Genomic DNA, 14240 nt, shown 5'->3' on the forward strand with positions numbered 1-14240 from the left:
CTCAATATCAGCTTGTTATTAAAAGTGCTTTTTAGTCTATTAAATTCAAGAGGATCTATCTAGCATTCAAAACAACTGTTGGTTGGTTGTCTCTATATAATCAATTACATATTTTGTATTATTTCTTAATGCATGATTTAAATAAACCCACAGCTAAAAAACAGTATTTCAAAGGTAGCAAAACATCGAAATATTGATTTTCAAGGAAAATCCCTGGGTTTTTGAGTTAAGAAGCTAGGGCCTAAAAATATTTGTGGTCACATTGGCATTTTAGGTCTAGAAGAAAACATAACATTAGCATAATTCTACACAAAAAGTTCCTAAAAATTCAACATATTAAAAAATTTAAACAGAGATTTGAATTTCCATCTGTCTGTTAATAACCAAATTCAAACTTACGTCTAGTCTCTTGGCTTTGCTCTCATTAAGTTGACATTTTTTGTGTTTCCAGTAGTTTGAGAAATAAAATTCAAACAATCTGAATAGGAGACTAGCCTCATTTGCACTGTAATTCAATTTAGTTCCTCGTGGGCCTAGCCATTTTGAGGAAAGTTTGCAGTGAAAATTAGCAGTAATACACAGATTTATTATCTGATACGTTAGATATGGGAAGAATAGGGCGACAGCGAAGATTCAAAAGTATTGATCCGTTTGCTACCAAAAGTTCAACCGACGGTGGTAAAAAGTAGGTGTTGCGAGCTCGCTAGAGTCAATTTGTTTGTCAAAATAACAGAAAATGGGTAAAATTAGTAAAATAAATTATAAACAATGATGTTATTGGCTCAGCAAAATTTACGCATGCTGGAGAGCGGTCAGTTTACAGTGTGAAGGGGAAATCGATGTTTTGATTAGTTATGCAAAGTTTCGAAATTTCGAAAAGCCTTGTGTGTTGTTCTTGTGTCTTAAGATAGCATTTGTTTTTTGCAGTAGTTTTACCAGGAGTCATTGAAAAATTCTTGTCCTCAAAAAAAGATCAAAATAGGTTTTTTTGAAAATATTAGATTCTGCAAAATCCTTAATTTTCTGCACAGTGGAGCAGATTCTTGAATAGACAGCAAAAGAAAACTGGCCATCATCACCACTGATTCAGCATTTGCAGAGTCATGACTCAAATGGGGAAAGTCTGAAATAAATTCAATGGCAGCCTATATCATCAAGACCTGTAAATCTTTCTGTAGCTAAAACAAGGTCCATTGCATGGGTGACTAGGAGCAGTATTAGCCTAATAGCAATTTTTTTTCAGCAAAGGCTCTCATAATCTACTGGTCATGTATCTTTAAAATGAAACCAGCACTGGAAAATCCTTGGCAAAAACAGTTTATTTGAATAGCTAACTGTTTTCCTGCCTTTTTGCAATGATATGGCATGATATGACGCATATGGTCAAGCAAGCAGAAGTCGATATTCTTGAAACTGATATGATCCTTTCAAAAATGGACCTCCCTCTTACACTTATCGCAACACTTATTGTGACGCATAAATCACTCAAAATAAATCATATGGCCGTTTCTAGTTTAGGGATTAACGACAGTAGTTAACAACATACTGGCAGACAATCCTTTCTTCACAACAACAATAAACAGACCAACAGCCAACTCCGTTTAAGTATATGATAGCAAGTGCTCCCTTATTATTTTCTGGCATAGCTCAAAATTCTTATGTTAGTTTCATCAAAAATTTAAATCTGCACATTAATTGAATTTAAAAATATGGTTCTTTGGTTTTGTATGTTAACAATGAGTATTTATCAGAAATATTTGTTCTTTTTAAGGAGTATTTCAATGTCCTACACTTGCCAATATAATTTTGCTATTAAAAGAGGGCCATTAATAGCAACAACAAAGAGGCTACAGCTAGGGACAGAGAGCCTTTTCACTGTAAGCTGATGATATTTATCTCTATGCCACAGGCTGACGAAGCCACAGCCTACAGTTGTAATTGAAAGACTGAATGTGTAGACATGACTTTAAACTGTAGATGTATGTCGTTTTAGTAAAAATTTGAAAATAATGCTTCTGAATTTTATTAAGAACTGAGAAATGTGTTGCAACTTTACAATCTTTTTTGGATTAGTATCAGAATCAAAATTATAAGTCTGAAAAGTCTGACAATGGGTCATGTTGATCTGGAGATCAAATATACCTCTGACCGTGGCCATAGCCCCTTCCCATCACTCCTAGCTGCCCCTGGTCCATTGTTAGTCAAAAAATTTAGATTTCATATTCTTAGATTATTTATATTCTTAGAGGCCGGGAAAGGCCTGAATTTTTTGATGATTTGCAAACCAGAGCAATTTTGAATTAGCTATTGAACAATTCCATCATGTCATAATTTTGCAAGTGGCCACTTAATAGTTATAATTGGATAGTTTGAATCTATGTCAAATGAGAAAGGTTATTGTAATTTTTAGTTACATAATAATTCTTGCTATTCTTATAAATGTCTTTCTGCTTGCAGATATGACCTTGCTCCAAAGTCTAAAGATTTGGTTGATAGCAATGACTTTGTTCCTAGAAAAGCCAGAAAAATAATGAAACTTACTGAGCTATCTAAAGATTCTCGTGGTAATTTGCCTTTTTTAAAGTATATCTTTGCTCTGTATAACCCAAATATAATCTTTTGATATTGCCTTTTTCCTTTTTGCTTCCCATTGTCAGCCAAATATTCTATCCGTCATTATTTATCATCATTAACAAAAAATCAAATCTGCAATTTTTCACTCCTTATGTGTTTCTACTTGCCGTTATGAGATCATGGATAACAGATTCTACTCAACCTCCCAGAAACTGTTTTTTAAGGGTTTCATGAATCAACTTTTTACCCCACTTCAGCTTCACTGAAATGTCTAACCAAGTCTATTAATTTTAAGCAATTACAAAAAGAAAGCACAAGTCAAAGAAATCTCCGCTAGCAAAACTCATGAAATCTGGTGAAAGCAGGAAACAGTTCCTAAATCGCCTTGACAAGCAAGCTAGTGAAGCACTCAACAAAGCAATGACAGAAACAAAGAAACTCAGGGACAAAAGGAAAGAGTAAGATAGGCCTTTTGAACAATTATTCATTTCTGAGATTCTATCTACTTTGATTTTTGCTTCAGATCCAAAGAGAGGGACATAGTTTTGTCTTGGCTTGTCCATTTCTTTGGTTTGCTTTTGATGGTGTTTAATTACTGTCATTAAAAGAACAAAAAAAATTTGCTTTTAAAGAGGTTAGCCAAGGTACAGCTCTAAACAATCAACTTTTTTCACTTTGACAAATTTCTTTGCTTTTCTTTTATTAGGCATTTAAAAAAGCGAGACAAGAAACTGAAGTCAAGAAAATACAAGCAAGATATATTTCCTCAAAAGCAAGAATCAAATCAGGAAGAAGGTTGTCAATATTTTTTAACTTATATGAATCTATGTTTTATGTTGCTATATACAGCCCCATAATTGACATAATATGATGTAAATTATAATCAAGTGTTAACCAACCTTCTTTTTGTAGTGAAATTTGGTGAAGTCGTTTCACAACCACCAACCTTGTCTGCAGTTCCTCGAAAAGCAAAATCAAAATCAACAAAGGTTAACAGCATTTTTTTATCAAGATCCAATTTATATGTCCTGATAATTGTCGGCTGATCTGAACACTGATATAATCCTAGACGTCATTGCTAGCTGCTCACTAGTAACAATTCATTTTCCTTCAAGACTTTGTCTTATAGAAAAACATTTCTATTCATAAAAAAATAGTCGTTTTTGGTACTTCAATGTAAATTACTGTCTCTTATGACTATTAATTTCTTATCAATAATTTTTTTATATTTCCTTTGCCTTGCTTTGTGTCTGTTTATAATATGCTCAGTTGCCCAACTTAGATCATTCATTTTTGTCATAAATTACTCAACTTAGTTTTGCATTCTTTAAAAGGTAGTATCTAATGTTATTGCATTAAAAATGCCAAGTCAAAGTTATAAACCCTGCTTGCACCAGATTGATACCAAAATTTCACTTTACAGCCTGCTCTCGATCTCAAGCTGATGGACATCATCAAAGGCAAAAACAATGACAAGGCAATAGACAAACTCTATAAGACAAAAAGGAAAGAGATGACAGATAAAATGAAGAAAATTCACGATGAAGAACGTCAACAAGCAATTAATGAGTATCGAAAAATTAAACAGAGAAAAATTATGAGGACTTAGGAACGTGATTCTGCAGGCCAAACTCACCTCAGTTCTGTGAGGATAACATTTGGATTGGAGTTTCTCCTTAAATGCTCATTTACATCAGCCAATGAAAGTGAGTTTAGGAGAGTAATGTTTTATTTGCCAAGCCATCCAAATTTGCAATGTAAGGTGGCAGGTAGCATCACAATTAATAGGAGAAAGAAACAGGGAATGCGTTAGAGGTTTTTAATAAGAATAAGATAAATATTACATTTACAACCAATCATAAAAAAACAGTGCCTTTATTTCAAGCTGGAGTAACAAATAATTGCAAAAAAAAGATCTGAAACAAATAATTGCAAACTTAAAAATCTATGCAAAAATTATTTTCACTAAGAAAAGAAAAGGTGGTAAATCGTGGGCCCAAAGATTCATTGCACAGTTTGTTACCCTAAAAATTAGTGATTCAGAGGACTGCAAGTTTCCAGTTACCTATAAAGAATATTTGATGTGAGGTACCTATACAATCTGCAAGTATTTTTATATTTACTGGACAGGCATAAAATCAGCACATACTTTAAGCCACATGCCTATTGCTGTGCAGTTGCTACACACAGCTTCCAAAAGCATCCTTGCCAAAACTTTCTGCTCAAATGAGCATACCCTCATTTCATTATACTTCTTGCATAGAGCTTAAATACCAAATTATATACCAATTAGTCAGTAATAAGAGATTACGGTAATGTTATAACTTGAAACAGTGTAGGTTTTGAGGCAACATAAAAACATCATTTGAACACTATAGCTTGGTTTTATGTATACAGAAAATGTGTATTTGTCTTTGACAGCTGTTTTTAAAAGAAAATATTTAAAGCTGGCTTATTACCAGGCCTCCACTCCCATCTTTTATGTAATTATTTGTGTAGTTAATTGTTTCTTCAAATTCATCTTTCAAAATCATGATTTTTTAGTCTCTTTTTACACCTAATGATTATTGGATAAATTGGTTAACCTCTTGTTAGCCCAGTAGCTGATCCATACCTTTATCTTTACTAGGCTCAAAATTTTTAATTTTTTTACACAATTATCATTAGCAGTAGCCTTCTAGCGTAAGTTCTTAAATTGAGAGAAAAATTCACCTATAAAGCTCAGACTTGTTTTTGTATACACACAATGTTTCACTATTATACAAGAGTAAAAGCCCAAAAATTTCCGGGCAACCCAAAGTAAAATGTCATATGTAAATTCACCCAAAGGTATCTTATGCTGAATCAGCTAGGAATAAAAATTATCACACATATCAAATTTAAAATGAGCTATTGACCCTCAAAAACACATAAAATAAAATAATTGATAATATTCAATAACGGTAGTACCTAAAATTAAGTCAGGGCTGTCGGAAGCGGGACGTAGGCTGGGGGCTAGAGCCCCCCAATAACTGCCAACGGTACTAGACCTCCTTTATAACAGTTACTGTATGGGAAAAAATAAAATGGACAGCTCTCCCAGTATGAATTTCGTTCCGACAGCACTGCAAATCCTTTTCTATCCAATTGGAAATAACAACTTCGATTAATCTTGGCACCCAAACACCAGACTGACCTTAGAGCACCTGAGAGCACCTTTAAAAAAACCCGAGAGCCTTGATGAATATCAAATCAAAGGAAAATTTAAAATGCAACCTAGTATGTTTTTATTTAATTTTCGATTTCCCCTGCAGCACCCTTCCCTACAGTAGAACAGTAGAACAGTACAACTGAAAGAACCAGCATTAAATGCCAGTAAACGATAACTGGTACGACGTTTGTTTACAAATTGACAATCCAGGAAAGGTTTTACGACCTAGCATGGCGATGCCTACCAAGCAGTGGTATGGGTCTGTTGGCGCGAAAAAACAGTAGAAAAAATAGTCCGCTACTTTGTGGTGAGTGAACTAACAAATGCACAAATGAAGACAGAAAAGGACTGCAAATAAACTCAACATCATTAATCTGAAAATTTATAATATGACGTAAACTTTTGCAAAACAAATTTGAAAGGCAACAAAGCTTATATAGATTCACTTGCATTAAAAAGCCCGTCTGGCAATAGCTTATTACCGGTCGAAGGGCTGACGGCTGCATGCGTACTATTCACATTAACAGCCGTCACAGGTGAGGCACTGTTCGTTGACCATGGTCCGTAATTTGGGGCCTGATTTAAGAGTCCTTGTGCGGGCAAGTTCATCGGCCAGAATTGAGAAGGGTTTACTAACGGATCCGATCTAGCAGGAGGCCATTGGCCCAAGTGTGGGCCTAGTCCTAGCAAATTTCCTGGGGGCATACCAGGCATCGGGGGCGGTGCAAACGGCATGTTTGGGTTAATTGTTCCGATTTGACCATTGGTATCCCAAAACGGTCTGGATGGTGGCTGCATGCCCGGAAACTGGGCTGGTATAAACGGCTTTCCAGGTGCTGGAGGCATTCCAATCTTAGCATCCGGTATATTAGGAACGTCATCCTCGGTTATCAAAGTCGCCACTATATTTGCATCAAATATGATGCGGCCGTTCAACGCTTTGCAAGCATCTTGAGCTTGGGCCTGGCTTTCGTAACAAACATATATAGCGCCTTGACCGGTTCTATGTGCAAGGACTATCCCGTATTGTTGGCATAACATGCGAAGTGGACTGTAGTCAACCTAGAAAGGCAAGTTCAAATTGACTTATAGGATAGAACATGCAACAGACAAGATTGGGATCGTGCCCAAAATCTCAAACTAGCCAAGGGCCTGTCTATATGAGCAAATTTGTCCCACCTCTCAGCCCATAATCTGGCAGGTGGGATGGATTCATCGAATGTTTACATGCAGATTCTATCCGACCTTCCAGCTGTATATGGAGAAAATTATCCCACCTTCTAGTCTGTGTGCTGACAAGTGGGACGAAATTCGATCCCGTTTATATGAACACTTCATCCCATCTGCCAGCTTCAGACCACCTTCCAGCGTTTATATGGAAAAAATTAATTCCAGACCGGTGAGATCCCACCTCTGATGCAGTGGGATCTCACCTAACCGGATTGGCTCGTTCATCATAACGCAAGACGAAATTCACAAAGGATTCTATAGAAGAATGGAACCTCAGCTTACAGGCTGGAAGGCGGGACAATTTTTTCCATATAAACAGGCCCTACGTGCATTCACATGTAGCTTCCTTAAACATTCCAGAAAATAATTCTGCCGAAACCAAAATAAGCCCCATTTAATGCGTTGAGTTAAATTCAATTGTCTCTATACAAGTACAACGTATGAAATGGTATAAGCCAGAATCCAACTTTAGAATCGTTTATTGTAAACATTCACGATAAAGATGAAAAGGGGGTCATATTCTCTAATGTTCCAGCAGATCAAAGAAATTTTCATAACACTGGGTTCGAATACTTTTTCCAAGTCTTGGACTATCAAAATGCTAAGTTCTTCACTCACATAAAACATTAAACAAACTATACTACAAAGCTATGCTCAATTCCACTTGTAATTCCTAACTTCTATCCTAACATCTACCTTGACTGTTCGATTTGAATCTTATGCAGACAAACTATTTCTTTTTATTTATCTCTTAAAATTCAATGTGAATTTTGTTGGAATAACAAAATAACACTGAAGAACATAAGAACTTAATAATAAAAAGGGATGAAAAGTCAACTAACCGCCGGCTTGAGTCCAGTGAGGGCTAGCCATTGTTTAACAGCCTTGTTACTACCACTTTGGCCCACACTCGATTGTTCAAGCAACCCAACTGGCGAATCTGTATTATGAAGATCAAATGAATTTGCGGCCACTAGTCCTGGTGGGGGTCGGATTACACCCGCGGGAGGCGCTTTTTCAGACGAGGACAAAATACCATTGATGTTGCCACCTGGCAGGTCCTTAGAATCAATATCTGGGAAGTCAACATCCTCTGTTCTCTTCCCATCATCCCGTTCAAGCTCTGCTTTTGGTTTCCAAGGGACACCTGGCCTAAATTCGGATGGCGTCGGTGACAACCGTGGCGCAGCAATAACACCCCATTTGGCAGATACAGGGTCAACAGTCACTGGTGCACCAACTGGGGTTATAGTGGCACTCGCACAGCCTGGCACCGATGTGATGCTGTTCCAAGAGGCGTCTTGCTCGGATTGAGCCGAAGATGCAACCGTGTCTCTTGCTTCCATTGAAATTTGCTGGGTCCATTGCAAAAGCTTCGACTGTTGGGGGCCTGGATTTGGGTTGGCAGCTAGTGGAGGTGATATAAAAGTGGCATCTTTTGATACTGTCCCAGGTACGGTGGGTAAAATTTGCTGCTGAGGGAACAAAGATGGCTGCGGCAGTCCTTGTGACTGTTGTAGGATATGGTGCAGTTTCGGCCCTTGGCCGGGAAAGGCCTGGGTATCATGACTAAAACTCGGGAAGGACTGTTGCGGAAGGGACTGGTTAACAGATGACCCTACCGGGGAAATCTGTTGACCAGGTGTCGATATTGGTGCCTGAGTTGCCCCTAATAAACTTTTATCATCTGTGGACAAAGGCCTTTGCGAATTCTGTGATGAAATCTTTGAAGTCCCAGGTAACGGGCTTCCTATAACACCAACTGGCTTACTTTTGATAACATTGCTATCTGAAAAACGTGTCCCGATATCTGTTGGTAAAAAGGAACTGCTTGACATTGAAACGGGACCTTGATTTGCCGTTCCTTTGGCATCCGAGCCAGCATTAGATTTTTCTTCTAATTTATTTCCTCCGACAAAATCTGATTTATCAGACGTAAACATTTTAGCCGTTTGTGTTCTACTATCTTCGATAGTACGATTTTCTTTGCTTTGTCCTTTTTTATTACTTAACTTTTCGTCAGTATTGTCATTCATACTTGAAGATAATTGATCTTTTCTTCGACTTGAAATACCCGCCTGATCATGAATTTTATCCGTAGGGGTGGTGTCAGCACGGCTCAAGAGATCACCTGAAATAAGACATAATTCATCATAGTAAGTGCAAAATGGATTACCATGGAAAGACAATTTCACTCAGACAAGCACTTAATATATTTCTGTCCTGTATCTAATGAAGTGTTATCTACAACGGAGCTGGCATCTCCCATAAAATCATCTGAAAGTCATGACGTTATCTAATTAATTGGAAAAGCACTTGAGCATCAAACTCAATTGGCAATTACTTGTCAAGATTCGTTGGGAACAAAGACGGACTTACTTGGGAATGGACACAGAAGGCTTAAATTTCTTTAAAAATCATACAAAATCTGATGTATGTTACCTGCACTCCGTCATTATTAGGTATAAATCACAATTATCAAAAGCCAGTGATGATACTGAAAATATCCAAAGCTACGTAACTAAACTACAACATGATTTTTCTTCGTATGTTAACAGGCAGTCATTTCGGAGAAAATTGCATTCAAAGTGAATAGGCCAGACATTACTAACAAAAAACACTATATTGAGTTGATGATTAAAAGGCTGTGATAAACGAGATTGGAACGAGATTGGAACGAGATTGGAACGAGATTGGAACGAGACTGGAACGAGATTGGAACGAGACTGGAACGAGATTGGAACGAGATTGGAACGAGATTGGAATGAGATTGGAACGAGATTGGAACTAGAATTTATAAATCGATGATATGATTTTTATTTGATTGAAAAAAGAACAGATTTGTTAATTCTCTACTTACTGACTGCGCTTTCAATTATTCCATTGTTTTCTTTCAAAGCTCTCTCTGCATCTTCAAGCTGCAAGACAAACATAAGAAAATAAGACATTGATGCTAAGCATTCACGTAATTCAACAAAGCTTCAGATTCCTGACAAAATAGCATTTGCCAATTAACCAAAATAACATAAAAACGAACCCTCAATTCAGGGCATTATCCCCGTAGCCTTCTCTTAACTCAATTGGCCGTAATGCCACGAAAAAGAATATAGACAAATTTGTAATTCTTCCTTGCAATTACATTGACTTAAATTTTTTGCTTACAAATAAAACATGACAAGACTATCACTAAGAAAGATACAAGTCGCTAAAACTGCATCCATTGATCAACTTTGGAAAACATACATGTCTGCAATTTCTAGGCATCAAGGACTGAAAATGAAGGTAGAAAATGGAAAAAACATTGTGGCAATTAAAATAGCTGTTGCTCGAATTGAGATCTACAAATAATAAGAGCGTATAACCATTATGAAGAGGGAATACCTCATGGTAGCAGTATAAAAATTGTAAAACCGAGTACAAGGTCACTGGGAACATGAAATGAAACGTGGTACTCACTTTAAATCCCATATCCAGCAGTTGTTTTAATGATCGGCTCATCCACGAGTTCGCTTCTCTATTTACACTAGGTGTATTGCTGGGTTTTTGCTAAAAAAAAGTCCAAAACAACTTCACAGCTTAGAACATGACAAATTTACATTAATGAGATGTTTAGATTAACAAGCACATATAACTCTGGCATTATAGCCCCGATGCTACTCTTCCGAGGTCTATCTTTCTAATACCTTGAAACACTCAAGTCTCCAAAGCACAGAATCTTTCCAAATAGTTTACCTTAATTTTATCTTTAGTTTTAGACATTTGGATTTAAACACAAGAGCACAAAAAAGACTCATCAAACTACTACATGCAATTGTTGCGTAAAAACATTACATTCATCTGTACCTTTCATCAATGATTACTCACTTTAGAAAAATGCACTACGAAACAAAGAATCGCATCGACACAAATTTCACACAACGTGACACAAAATGTGACCAGATCTAGCATAATATTATGATTTTAGCATAATTTGGTCCCAAATTGCTCTTTAGCATTAAATCTGGCATGGTTTGAAATCAAGCATAATTCTGGCATAATTTTAATATTTGTTAAGAATGTCATTGTTTCCATTGATAAGTGATCCACTGTCTATCGTAGCTGCATGCAAACACAATACACCCGTATGTGTGACTATTACTATATAAGGAAATTGTGACGCCAGCTCATCATAGTATTTCAGGTAGCAAGGCGCATTGGTGATGTCTGTATTTGAATGCAGGTTTGGTTACTATCTAAGTCGGCAATGATGATTTCCAGAAATAGCTCTGTCAGTAAAAATATGGGCCACCTATATTTTACATATACATAACTACATATACACATAGTTAATGGTTAATTGATTGAACTGGTTTTCTTAGCTGTTTATATTGATTTTATAAAGTTACAGTCTAATATTCTATTTTCAAACGAAGTTTAACCATTCTTTCTAATTTGCGCATGCACTAGCCTCCTTTCTATAGAAAGGCCTTGATTTGAAATTTAGCATAAGTTTTGTAAATCAAGCATAATTTTATGACAATTTCGGTATAATTTTGAAATTGCGATCTGGTCAAATTTGTGACACACACTTGCCACTAGTATCAAGAATTTGCTACAAAAACTCGGCTAACCTGTTTCTTTAGCCTACACCAATGGTTTCAAACATAATAAGATTATCAACCCGGAAGTTTCAACATGATTCAAACATAGTCGCTCAAACCCAAACCCTTACCTTTGCTTTCTTTGATGAGGCAGTAGTCCATCCCCATTCATCAGCCTCCCTTACACCCTCAGCCTCTCTGACAGCATTTTTACTACCACTGCTTTTCTCCACTGTCGCGCTCTTCACTAGCTGTTGAGTGTCGCTGATCACGTTTTTATGGTTACTCGTAACAACATTTTCCACTTTGGTTCTCGATTGGCTTTCATCCTCGACAACACTAGCAACAGTCTGTGATACGCCCGAGCCCTTATCGTAACTAGGCAACGGTTCAAATCCATCAAGACCTGACCAACCGGTTAATTTAGGTGTTTTAGACCCTTGAGAGTTATTTACTTCAAGATCTTTCGTCCCAGCATCTACTAAAGTCTTTTCCCCTGACTCGGGTGGTTTTTTCTCTATAACGTCCTTATACAGCGGATCCCTCACTACATTTACAACTGGCTCATGCCTTTCCGTTTGTAAATCCGAATTTGCTTCTGATTTAGGATCAACAACCGGAACATCCTTAGAAGACGACACAGGCTGCCCGATCACCCCGAATTGTCCACTAATCGAATCCTTCTTAGGTATTTTACCGCTTTTCAATTCGCTACCGATTGTTCCTATTACAGAAGGTTCACTTGTTTTCGTATCCTCTAGTTGAGTCGTTTCTTGCCGGGGTTCTGTCCAATTTGATCCAAAATGCGAATCACCAGGTGCGTCCCAGTCCTCAGTAACATTTACAGTTCCCCAATCAGACAAAGAGCCCCCTCCACTACTAAGTTCTTGCCCCCAGTTTTCATTACGAGTTCCTGTTGAATTCTCAGTCCATTTACTCCGAGTTTCTTGCGACTTATTTACATTTGCCAATTCATCCGAGCCACTGTCCCAATCTCCTTCTTCCTTTTGCTGTTTTTGATCTTTACGAACGGTCTCTGCGGAAAACAGCAATAAATAAATAAATGAAAACAAAAAACTCTTGCTAAGGTTTTACTAGATAGAGGACGCTCATTGCCAAAGTTTTGCTAGATAGAGATTTATTAGAACCTTAGATTACTCGCAACATTTTATTAGAGGGATCATCATCATATCATCAAAACTTTTATATGGCCAAAATACTGCATCTTAAGAAATAAAGAGATTAGTCAACCACTGGAATTTTCAGACAGTTTTCATGTACCAGGGCCGGTTTTCGTATACCCTATTGCTTACTCAGACAGCAATTGCATGCAGTTCTAAGGAGACTAATACATCATTCATTGAAGCTCCTTCACAAATATGGCAATACGAGTTGCCATGCGGCTAAGTTACCAAAGCTTGAAAGACATACGTGTTTTAGGCTGCAGATTTTGCTGTTGTTGTGGTTGTTGGTGCTGCTCTACATCTGTTGACGTAGGCCCTTGCCTTTGTTGCATCTGTCTTAAAAATCTAGGAGGAACTTCTCTTGGATATTTTTGTTGTTGCTGTTGGTACTGTTGGTATTGTGGTTGATACTGCTGCTGGGCATTTGTTGTTGCTCTTTTTGCTCCCTGTTGATAAAGCGAAGCAACACTATTAAGAGGAAGAATCTTTTAGCCAGAATTACATATCTGAAGATTGCATGGAAAAGCAAAAACATAGCATACTAAAATACATATTCCCAACACTTGCGTAAAAATCCTCCAAACCAATGACGTTGAAATAAAAAAACACCCTGTCTGGTGGGCTGTTAAACTAAAGATAGGTAAAATAAAGGCTTTTTGTCAGATAAATTTTGTAATGTTCACATTGCACTAATATTTTTAGTACACTGTGGTCTAGGCATTTAGTGCTAACGTCTTGGCAATAGAACTCAACTTTCTACAAAATTGAAAAGTACAAACACATCTCCAAGCAGTGTAGAAGGAAAAACAGCGGCAATTATAAGAATCAGGGCCAGCTCAAGAAAAGGAAGAACAAATGAGAAATGGCAAATAAAAAGGTTTTCCAATGAAAAGATTTTATGCTGACGATTCATACCTGTTGCTTTTTGGACTGATCCTGTTTCTCCTTTTCTTCTTTTTCTGTACAAATTATAACAGTATTATTGTAACTGCTGGTACAGCAAACGGTTTTGGAAACATGTTGGCATACCCTTTGTACGAAACTTTTTTCAAAACTGCAAGACGTGACTCAAGTCATCAGTTTTGTTATTAATAGAGTCTGTAGGTAATACCATAAATTTTAAACATATCACTATGGAGGACCAATAATAAATACTAGTAAAATGCTGTAAGAAGGTCCTCTCAATTGAGCATAATCGTGCTTTCTTTGCGAGGCAGTGTGCAAACTTCAATCTAATTCGTGCTTTTGAACGTCCCAAAATCGCTAAAAGCTAGCTAATTCTAACACGAAGCTCTATGGGTTGGGAATTGTCACAGTTCTAAAGAACAAAAAATCAACCAAACTGAAGATTAAAATCACACCAACGCGATTTAGGAAACTACGCAAGCAAACTCAAAGTTAAGCGAATCGTACACTTGGTATTAGCATAACACCTGGCAGAGCTTTCAATATCAATAATGTTGATTGTGAACTGACACTGTT

The 14240-nt window shown here is 37.0% G+C and overlaps 2 protein-coding genes across 3 annotated transcripts in view; one reads left to right on the forward strand and one right to left on the reverse strand.

Annotated features, from left to right (window-relative positions):
- Window positions 1–512: 512 nt before the first annotated feature.
- Window positions 513–8774, forward strand: LOC135691907 (uncharacterized). Its single transcript, XM_065209906.2, has 6 exons — window positions 513–685; window positions 2458–2564; window positions 2870–3032; window positions 3281–3369; window positions 3487–3563; window positions 3998–8774. Exons 1-6 carry the CDS (start codon window positions 606–608, stop codon window positions 4181–4183), a joined length of 702 nt encoding a protein of 233 aa, XP_065065978.2. The 5' UTR covers window positions 513–605; the 3' UTR covers window positions 4184–8774.
- Window positions 6120–14240, reverse strand: part of LOC135691897 (uncharacterized) — a 32004-nt gene continuing 23883 nt past the window's right edge. For both annotated transcript variants that reach the window (XM_065209895.2, XM_065209896.2), the window contains exons 15-21: window positions 13674–13717; window positions 13006–13204; window positions 11706–12610; window positions 10451–10540; window positions 9855–9912; window positions 7837–9125; window positions 6120–6826 (exon numbers count right to left, since the gene is read on the reverse strand). In XM_065209895.2, the coding sequence (XP_065065967.2) occupies window positions 6197–6826; window positions 7837–9125; window positions 9855–9912; window positions 10451–10540; window positions 11706–12610; window positions 13006–13204; window positions 13674–13717 (3215 nt within the window). In that variant the 3' untranslated portion in view covers window positions 6120–6196. The remainder of the gene's footprint in view (window positions 6827–7836; window positions 9126–9854; window positions 9913–10450; window positions 10541–11705; window positions 12611–13005; window positions 13205–13673; window positions 13718–14240) is intronic.

Source organism: Rhopilema esculentum, chromosome 13 (genome assembly GCF_057945365.1).
Source record: "Rhopilema esculentum isolate cy_ngs chromosome 13, ASM5794536v1, whole genome shotgun sequence".
Lineage (NCBI taxonomy): Eukaryota > Metazoa > Cnidaria > Scyphozoa > Rhizostomeae > Rhizostomatidae > Rhopilema > Rhopilema esculentum.